Source organism: Hippopotamus amphibius, chromosome 12 (assembly GCF_030028045.1).
Source record: "Hippopotamus amphibius kiboko isolate mHipAmp2 chromosome 12, mHipAmp2.hap2, whole genome shotgun sequence".
NCBI classification, from domain to species: domain Eukaryota; kingdom Metazoa; phylum Chordata; class Mammalia; order Artiodactyla; family Hippopotamidae; genus Hippopotamus; species Hippopotamus amphibius.
Genome location: NC_080197.1, coordinates 28,568,142 through 28,578,297, shown reverse-complemented (window position 1 = coordinate 28,578,297; position 10,156 = coordinate 28,568,142). Strand labels below are relative to the sequence as shown.

The 10,156-nt window shown below is 56.5% G+C and overlaps 1 protein-coding gene and 1 long non-coding RNA gene across 2 annotated transcripts; one reads left to right on the top strand and one right to left on the bottom strand.

Annotated features, from left to right (window-relative positions):
• Positions 1–1,037: 1,037 nt before the first annotated feature.
• SOX12 (SRY-box transcription factor 12) lies at positions 1,038–5,900 on the bottom strand. Its single transcript, XM_057703861.1, has one exon. It carries the CDS (start codon positions 5,444–5,446, stop codon positions 4,502–4,504), a length of 945 nt encoding a protein of 314 aa, XP_057559844.1. The 5' UTR covers positions 5,447–5,900; the 3' UTR covers positions 1,038–4,501.
• Positions 5,901–6,437: 537 nt separating this feature from the next.
• On the top strand, positions 6,438–9,609 carry LOC130832534 (uncharacterized). The gene is made up of 3 exons (XR_009048321.1): positions 6,438–6,480; positions 7,824–7,956; positions 9,498–9,609. It is a non-coding gene; the product is annotated as an uncharacterized LOC130832534 (long non-coding RNA).
• Positions 9,610–10,156: the final 547 nt, after the last annotated feature.

The window sequence follows — 10,156 nt, the reverse complement described above, 5'->3', positions numbered from 1 at the left end:
GGGCCTGTGCAGAAAAGAAAGTGTGAGCAGCTTTAGGAATCCACAGTGGCACCAGCTGACAGAAAATGGGGGCCTCAGCCCTTTAACCACATAGAACTGAGTTCTGCCAACCTCTATGTGATTTTGGAAGGAGACACTGAGCTTCAGAAAGGAACGCAGCCCAGCCAACAGCTTGACTGCAGCCTTGAGAGACCCTGCACAGAGAACCCAGCTAAGGCATGCCTGGACTCTGGGCCCACAGAGGCTATGAGATAATAAATGTTTGTTGTTTTAAGCCATTAACTTTGTGGCATTTCATTACATAAGAATAGATGACTAATACATCAAGATGGCTCAAATAGGCCAGGCCAGGAACCTGACCCAGAGATGAACTAGAGAGCGTGAATGGCGGGGGATTAGAGTGGGACACACCCTGCAACCCCTCCACCCCAGGCTGGCAATGCTTCCTACTCCTTTCAGCCACTAGGTGTCCCCAGAGTCCACATAAGTGGGTCTCACCCCCACCTTTCACAGGTCAGAATCCATTTCCTTTGGACATGGAAGGAACCAAAATAGCAATAAAGGGTCTCTCTTCTATTCCTAGTTCCCCCTCCCCCACATCACCGGGGGGAAACTAAGGCCTACGAAGGGAGGAGCTTGCCCAAGGTCTGCAGTGCTCTAGCACCGTCTCTGCCTGGTGTTTTACACGCCCCCTGCCCTGCCGCTCTCAGGGCATTGTGAAGGGCAAACACAGACCCTTAGCCTCTTTCTCCAGCTTAGGCCGGGGGAGGGGCTGCGAATGAGCATGACATCAGCAGAGGGCTCTGAGTGACCTGTGGGCTGAGGCTGGAGTTTCTAACTGATGCCGACTGGAAAGGGAGGAAAGCATGCAGGCCCGAGGTTGGAGCTGATAGTGTCGGTGCAAACGAGACTCCTCCTGAGGGGGTGGGCATCAGAGGTGCCCAGCTGCAGCTGCTGGGCCAGTGATGCCACTCCCTTTGTCCAGCCCCTTCCACCCTCCGTTGTCCAGAAGCAGACACTGAGACTGAGTTTGGGGTGTACGATATTTATTAGGGATAAACACCTGTGAAAAGAAGAGGGAGGAGGCAGGATTGGGGACAGGAAGTCAAACTCTGCTGCTGACCTGGCAAAGCCTCAGCCACCTTGAAGGGACCCTGGGCTGCGTACCTGGGGGTGGGGGGCAGGGCAGGTACTGCCTGCATCTACCCCACCTTGACGTGGCAGGTGTTTACACCTGAGCACATTCAGACACCAGATGCAGTCTTCCCTGGGTGAAGTGGCTCTCTTCCACCTTTTCTTTCTTAAAGGTTTTGTTTTAATTTGGGGCCACCTTGCTTCCTATCAGAGGCTAAGAGGAAGCACTCACTGTAATTCCTGCACCCCAAGGCCCCCTTTCTGTAGGTGCCCAGCCCTCCCAAACCTGCTCTAGTCCTCTTTTAAAGCAGCTATGGGTATCCCAGTCCCCAAATACCCTCTCTGAATGAGGTCTGCCCACTTGGCCTTTGTTATTACTGGGGAAACAGGCTTTGTCCGACCGTAGGAATTCATAGGACCTGGAGGAAGAATTAGGTGGACAGGTGTCAGGGGAACAAAAGTATTGAAAAGCCTTGGTCTCAGTTCCCAAAACACCCTGGTAAGAATCTCAAGGTCAGGAATCACTGCGGCTTCTGCTGCGTTTCTTCAGTCATTCAATACATCTACACTGGGGGCCAGGTATGTGCCAGGCATGGGGACCAACCCCACTACTCCAGACCCTGAGCTGCCAGCCTAACACCATTTGCAGATTCAAACAGGGAGGTAGAGGCAGCACCCTGAAGTAACACTTCACCAGGAGACAGAAACCATGGGGCCCCATTTCTGACCTGGGCTGCTTGAAGGCCCTTTACAAGATGCTTTTGTACCTTGACCCTAAGTTTCCTCCTCTGGACAATGGAGTGATACAATTTATGGAGCACCATGTTAAGTGCTTCTCACCTCAAACTTCATTTTACTCTGTGAAGCAGGTATTATTATCATCCCCATGTTACACATATGGAAAGAAGAGTCAGGGTGAAGTTAATGTGCTCAAGGTCACACAGATGCTCAGCGGTGGTGCCAGGCTTTGAGCCCAGATATTGTGGCTCAACCCTGATTCTTAACCTTCATTAAGAGCAGGGTCAACTGGCCCCCTTGGACTAGGTGTGCCTGCACACGTGTTTCATTCGGTCCATAAGGATTTAAAAATATTTTAATCAGCTTTCATTTTGAAATTGAGATGTTCACAGAAACAACCAGATTTCCATCTTCTCTTGAAAAACCTAGCCCCTGGCCACAGTGGGCTGCATTCCCACAGGGTCACAACTGGCAGGAGGCAAGCAGCTGCTCCCCTTGCAGTGGGTCATGAGGCCAGTGTCCACCCAGACTCTCTCATTCATTCATGTCACCTGCCTGGCCTCTGCAGAGATGAGTCTGCCATCCTTAATGAAGACCAGGAGTCCTGAGATAGAGGGAGCAGAGAGGCCTGGAGGGGCCAGGTGCCTCCTTGCCCTGGAACCCCAGCTCTTCCTGCATGGTGCTAAGTCACATGGACTTGAATCTGCCAAGCTGTTTGGGGAGGGTTGAGGAAAGGCAAAAGACATGTAGAAGCACAGGGCGAGATGGGGCAAATACACTTTATTCAGTCCTGGCAGAAGTCCTGCTGTGGGTGCCAGTGCCCCAGATCAGAGGGACCCCTCCCCTCAGCTACGAGACTAGTTCTCCAAGACCACAGACAATGACATCTCTTCACTCACATGACGTTTTCTGGGATTTTTCATTGTCTTTTTGTTATCGTTTTTCTTAAAAAAAAAAAAAAGAAAGAAAGAGAGAGAGAGAGAGAAAGAGAAAAAGAGAGAAAGAGCGCGCGCGCAAAAAGGCCCAGAGCCAGAGCACCAAGCTTAAAGGAGGCAGCTGGTGGCTTTGTCAGCGACGGGAACGCGTGGGGCAGAGACCTGCAGAGACCCTGGGCAGGGGTCCCGGAGGACTCTGGGACCGTTTGTTCCTGAGATTTGTGTGTGTGAATGAGAGTGTGTGCACACCCGAGAGGGTGAACACACGCCGGTGAGATACAGGTAGTGAGGGCAAAGGGGACGTGGGGAGGCCGGAGGGGCGGGGCTTGAGCAGGGAGCTGGAGTAAGAGGGGTAACAGCATCAGGTGCAGGGGTTCCGAGGGCAACCCGAACTGGACGCAGCAGCGCTGGCCCCAAACGGCCCACCACTACTCTGACCCTCCCTTCAGTCTCACTGGCCCAGTCGATGGTCTTTCTCAAGCCAGCTGCTGAAAAGTGGGGCTCCTCTTGCCACTTCATCTGCTATCATGCCTCAGTCTCAACCCCCTAGTACCAATGTGGTTCAGTTTCTCCCATTGAATACTGTCACTGTAGGCAGAGGGACCTGGGTGACAGGAAGGGACGGTGGGCTTAGGAAGGAGCCCAGGCTGGGAGTGTGCCCTGAGGTGGTAAGGGCACTGGGGGGGGGGGGGAGCAGAAAGACCCTGTCCCCAAACAAACTGCTAAGTGTCTTGGTTCTGAGTTTTCTTTTTCTCTCCTGAAGGATTTCCAGAGAAAGACCCTGCCCCCAATTCCCAGGTGGGAGAAAGAAAGGTTGGCTTCTTGGAGCCAAGACAGGCTGTAGAGGCAGTCAAGCAGTCGGGGCGCGGGGGGTGGGGGTGGGGGGTGCACGTGGATTGGGCGACCCCGTAAGGGGAAAGGGGCTATGCCACTTGGGAGTTCCAAGCTCCACACCAACCCTTCCGGGCCGGCTAGTCTCTTTCTCCCCCTTCCGAGTGCTCCTCCCATTTAAGGCAGTGACGCCCCGTCGGGCTGAACGGAAGCCGTGGCTCCTGGATCAAAAGATTTCCCAGGATCGCTCTATATCCGCCCCCCCTCTTCCCGGAGAGGCTGTCAGAAGCTCGCGGTTCAACTGGGACCAGCCCCTTCCTCCCAAGAAGCATTAAGCATGCGCGAGGAGGGGGCGGGGCCCAGTGCTCCCTGGGGAAAAGGAGCGTGCCCCTCCCCCTGCCTCGGAGGGAGGGGCAAGGGAGGAGGGCTCGGGGCCGCCCAGCTGCAGCGCCCCCCCTAAACAAGGCAGGAGGCGGGCCAGGCGAAGGCGGAGGGAGTCCGGAGCAAGGGCAGGGGCGTGTCCTCCGGCCAAGAGGAGGGGCGTGTGCAAAATGGGGGAGGGGTACAGGTCTCTTGGAGAGGACCGGAGGTGCATCGGAGGGGGGCTGGCTGCTGGTGGCTGTGCGGGAGGGGGCAAGATGGAGAGGGGCTTGGATGTCGGAGAAAGGGTGGGGGTTGGGCTGCCTTGGGGTGTGTCTGCGGGGGAGGGGCATGTCTGGATTTGAAGGGGGATGGGCACGTCTAGGAGGGGGGAGGCTGTGCGGGAGATGGGGTGCCAGCCTCGGCCTCCGAGGGGCCCCAATACCTGATTCCTGTATGTAAACAGCTGGTTTGGGGGCGTGCGCGCCCCGCTGACGGTGGGCTCAGTAGGTGAAAACCAGGTCGGCGATGCTAGACGGGCGCCAGTCCCCTGCGATCATCTCGGTAACCTCGGGGGTGCAGTAGTCCGGGAACTCGAAGTGCGACGTGCCCGAGGGGGGCGGCAGGTCTGGGTCGCGGTCCAGGGCGCTGCAGTCCAGGCCGGCGGGGCCGGGGGACAGTTTGGACAGAAAGCCCAGCGGCTCCTCCCCCGACGCCACCGTCTCCTCTTCGCCTTCCTCCGCGGCCGCCGCCTCCTCCTCCTCTTCCTCTGGCTCCTCGTCCTCCGACGGAGTCGGGGAGGCGGCGGTGACAGCCGCCCCCTCGCCCGACGGCCCCTGGGCACGCTCCGCTTGTCCCCGGGCGGCCCGCCCCGCCGGGACCATCCTCCACAGCTCCCGCCCGGGGGTCTCGACCAGGCGCACTTCCAGCAGCTCCTCGTCGTCGTCCTCGTCGTCGTCCTCGGGCGCCGCCGCGCCGCCCCCCAAAGGCCCTCCCGCCGCTCGGCGGCCCCCGCGGCCAGGCAGCTGCGGCCCGGGCTTGAGCCGGCTGCCGCCACCGCCGCCGCCGGGGGGGCGGGGCCGCGCCTTGGCGGGCGCCCCCTTGCTCTTTTTGCGCGGCCGGTACTTGTAGTCCGGGTAATCCGCCATGTGCTTGAGGCGCAGCCGCTCCGCCTCCCGCACGAACGGGATCTTCTCCGAGTCCTGCAGCAGCTGCCAGCGGCGGCCCAGGCGCTTGGAGATCTCGGCGTTGTGCATGTCGGGCCACTGGTCCATGATCTTCCGCCGTTCGTGCTGCGACCACACCATGAACGCGTTCATCGGTCGCTTAATGTGGCCGCTCGGGGTCTTGCACCAGCCGGGCTCACGCGCCCCCTCCTCGGCCGGCCCGGGCCCCGGGGGCGGTGGCCCGCCGTCCCGCTTGGCCCTCGCGCCCCGCTGCTGCACCATCGCGCCTGGGCCCGGGGCCGCTAGACGCCGCCGGGGGCCGTCCGCATCCTCCGCGGCTGGGGGTGGGGGAGGAGGCAGCAGCGACGGAGGGGCGGCCCCGCCCCGCAGCTCGGCCCGGCCCCCGCGAGCTGGGGAGCGAGGAGCTGGGCGCTCGGGCCCAACGGACGGCGGGGGGAGAAGGTCAGCGGCGCGGTCTCAGGCGGGCTCGGCGCGCCCCCGCCGCCTCCGGCAAGTTGCGCCCCGCAGCACGCCGCACATTGTTTTGCGGGGGCGGAGGAACTGCACCCCCAGGGCCCCCGCCGGGTCTCCTCGCAGCCTCCTGCTCGGCCGCGGCCCGCGCGCGCCGCTCCCCGCCCCGCCGCCTTCCAGTGTCTTTCTCCCCGCGCGGCCCCGCCGGCGCGCGCGCCACCCCTCCCCCTCGCCGTCTGCGGGCCGCTGCGGCGCGCGCGGGGCCGCCCCGTGTAAACACCGAGGTGCCCGCTTGGGCTGCGGCCGGGCCACGCCTCGCGCTCGGGCGACGCGTCACCCGTTGCTGGGCAGAGAACCTGGTATTTGCATCTCCCAATCGCCGGCTGCCGGAGCGGGGCGGGGCTCGGGCTGCGGGGCTGGGCGGTCTTGTGGCTGGGATTGGGGGTGTCGGATGAAGTCGGTTTCTTTTCTTAGGCCGGGGACTAGTGGGAGGGCTGGGGGACGCCGAGCCTGCTTCCCATATGGCTCCGGAAAGCCTGTCCCCGCCCCGCGTTGCCTGTGAGAATTTAGCTTACTCAGTGACACCTGCCGCCAGGTAGGACCTCCGCTCCGTCCTCTTTCGGGGTCGTCTTTTTGAGCCGTCCCAGAACCGGAGGTGAGGAGACCTAAGCTCAGGAAAGCTCCTTAATGGGCAACCTCATCGTGTCATCGACGCAGCCCCTGCCACATAGGGTCTCAACAAATGTGTTGGGGCCCAATGAACCAAATCCCTTTCATATTGTTCTTCTCATTTGAGGCAGCACAAGAGTCCTGAGAAAGAAAGGCACAGGACGCCCACTTTCCAGGTACGAAATACCAAAGATCTGCAGACTAGGGCTTGAATCCTAGGCTCGCGGTCCCAGCTCTCTCTTCCCTCTGCGCAAGGGGCCGGGGCACCTCGCCTACCAGCCGAGGGTCTTGAGTAGGGCAAACTCCCCGCTTTTCACGGTTCTCAGGGGAGGCTCGAAGATGTGTGAGTGTCTTATTCCCGGGTCCCACACCACACCTCGACCAGCCTGGTGCCAGACTAGGGCGCGATGCCCCTCCCGGGTCTGGAGAAGCGTGCGCGGGCACGGGGGCGGAGCCAGGCTAAGGGGCGTGTCCGAGGCGCACGCTCGAGGCGCGTGGCGGGGAGGGGCTGCGCGCTCCCATCTCACCACGTGGGAGCCCGCTTAGGCACTGCGGGGCGTGTGCTGCCCCTGGGGGAGGTCACCTTCACCGTGCCGTGGGCCCGGGCGATGGGAGGGGGCGCTGAAGTGTCGCTCCACGGAACCAGGAGCCGGGAGCGGTCGGGATGGGGGTCTCTAGGGTAGCATTCTGCTTGGGCGTAGTGGGCAGTGTTCGGGTTGGAAGGTGCGTGTCTCAGGCAGTAGACCTCACCCACCCCTGGGAGGTCGGGGGCTGAGAGCCCGCCAGGAGGGTGTGGGGTGGGGAGGAAGGACCGGGGTGCGGCTCCGCAGACGCTGGGGGCGGGGTGATGCTCTGGGTGCCCGGGAGAGAAATTGGAGCTTCGCCCGCGGGAGGGGGCGAGTCTTAAAGGCACAGGGCACTTGGAAGGAGAAGGCTCTGCTCCCGACCAAAGGGTTCCTCTGGCGACTTATTGGACGCTGACATCTGGGGACCCTGGAGTTTGAACTTTCACAATGGTAGCCTGTACGATTCAACGCTCAGTGGAGTCAGAATTCCTGTATTCATATCCCGGTGCCTCCTTTTGCTTGCCCTTAAAATAGGAAAAAGCAGTTTCTTCCTCATATGGTTATTTTACAGATTAAATGGGATAATGGGATGTAGGTAGACACATCCCTGGCATCTAGTAAATGCTCCATAAATATTAGTTATCAGGGACTCAGGATACCAACATAATAAGAAAAAAAGGCATCAAAGTAGTGATCCTGGGAAAAATTAAAGCTTTTTTGCATTTTCTAACACTTTTACACGTTTCCAATTTAATATTGGTTTTATTTTAAATGACATGGGATGGGCACTGCCGTCTTTTCAGTGCTTAGGGCCTCTCAAAGGTCTTATTCTGGTCCTGTAGCTGCTGCTATTACTATTATTATTAGAGTTTCAGGCACTGGCCTCCTGGATATTCTTCAAACACAGAAGGCTTGGACCCATCTCAGGGCCTTTGTACATGCTCTCTCCTCAGCCTGGAAGACTCTTCACCCCCATCCCCACATGGCTGGTCCATCTCATTCTAGCCTCAGTTCAGGTGGACTCTCCAGAGATGCCTGCCCTGACCACTCTCCACTGTTGCCCACCCACATTCTCCTGCATCTCAGGTACACAGAATTGTTGGTCTGTGACATTTTTATCATTGTCCGTGATTGGTTCAGTTCATGTTTGTATCTGTTTATTTATATGTAATATAGTAAAAACCAGTGAAATCAGCAACCCAACACAGGAACTGGAACATGGATAATAACTTACCTTCCCCTATGAACTACTTTCCTATCCCATCCCCTGCTTTCCCTCCCCTGATGGAATGTCTATCCTGAGTCTTCCCTTACACTTAAAAAAAGCTTAGCAGCTTTATTGAGATACCAAGTGTGTACTTATTCACTCATTTAAAATGTACAATTCCATGGTATATTAAGGGAGCTGTGCAACCATCACCGCAATCAATTTTAAAATATTTTCATTGGGACTTCCCTGGCGGCTCAGTGGTTAAGACTCTGCACTTCCACTGCAGGGAGTGCGGGTTCAATCCCTGGTCAGAGAGCTAAGATCCCGCATGCCTTGTGGTGGGGTCTTTAAAAAAGCGGGGCGGGGCGGGGCGGGGCGGGGGGGGGGGCTTCCCTGGTGGTGCAGGTGGCGCAGTGGTTAAGAATCCGCCTGCCAATGAAGGGAACACTGGTTCGAGCCCTGGTCTGGGAAGATCCCACATGCGGAGGCTCAACTAAGCCCGTGTCCCACAACTACTGAAGCCTTGCGCCTAGAGCCCCTGCTGCACAACAAGAGAAGCCACTGCAATGAGAAACCCGGGCACCGCAAAGAAAAGTAGCCCCCGCCACCCCACCCCACCGCCCTGCTCACCACAACTAGAGAAAGCCCGTGTGCAGCAATGAAGACCCAATGCAGCCAAAAATAAATAATAAAATAAATCTTAAAAAAAAGAATATTTTCATCATCCCCCAAAGATACTCTGTACTTAACTCCTTCATCCCCTCTACCTTCATCTCCTCTACCTCTGCTCTAAACCCCAGCGCTAGGCTACCATAAATCTACATTCTGTCTCAGTGGATTCGCTGTACCATTCTACATTCCTATCAGCAGTGAATGAGGGTTCCAATTTCTCCTTTCTCTTACTTTTTAAAATGTTTTCTTAAAAATATATTCTCTTGCCTTTAGCTTTAACAAAAGGGTATCATGCTGTATGTAAATACTCTGGTATTTACTTTCTCGCTGAATATTATAGTGGTAAGATTCCTCTAAATCATTGCACCTGTGTGGAATTCATTCATTTTCCACTACAGGAATGTACCACAATTTTCCTATCTAGTGTTCTGTCCCTGGACATTTGTGTTATTGCCAGGATTTTGCTCTTATGAACAGTGTTCCTGTTAACAATCCTAAATGTGTTCCTGGTGCTCAAGTGCAGGAAGGTCTCCCAGGTATTTTATGGGAAGTGTGATAGCTGCACCTGAGGATGTGTGAATGCTAACTTTTACAAGGTGATGCCAAACTCCTGAGTTGTACCAATTTACTTTTCCACATAGAAGAGCTCCTTTTCATCCACGTCCTGTCCAGAGTTTGGATTGTTAGACATCTTAATTTTTGCTTGCATTATTCTAACTCATCACCCTTTCTATTTGCTTCATAGCACTCACCACATTCCGGAATTATTTTATTTGTTCACTTGTCTTGTGCCCATCTCCCCTCCACTGGAATGCCAGCTCCAAGAAGGCACAGAGTTTTTCCTGTTTTGTTTCCTGCTCTGTCCCTAGGAGAGTGCCTGGCACACAGTGGGTGCTCAATAAATATGTATTAAATGAAAGTCAGTTCTCTATGATAAGTGTGTTCAAATTTCTCTGGGAGCTCAGAGAAGGAAGTGAAATTTGGAAATTCCAAAACTCTGGTCTGCCACTGAGATGTGCACACAGACTACCCTGAGTCCTTTCAAATGGGTGACCCAGAGTCTAAACCTTGCAGGTCACAGGAGTTCAAGGTTGGGCTCACTGCTGAGCTGTTCAGTCCAGACTGTGGTAGGTAGATGGTAAGGTTCTTGGAGAGATGCTGACCACTGCTGCCCCATTGGTCCAGGCCACCATCATCTCTCATCTGGGTACCTGCCCAACCTCCTTTCTGGTCCCTGTACCCACCAGATCTCCTTCCATTCCATTCTCCTCCCTGAAGCCAGAGTGATGGTGTTTTTCAGTCACAAATCTGATTGTGCATCTTCCCTTCTTAAAACCCATCAGTGGTTTCTCCATTACTCTCAGGATAAACACTAGACTTTCACCTGACCCACTAGGCCAAGCT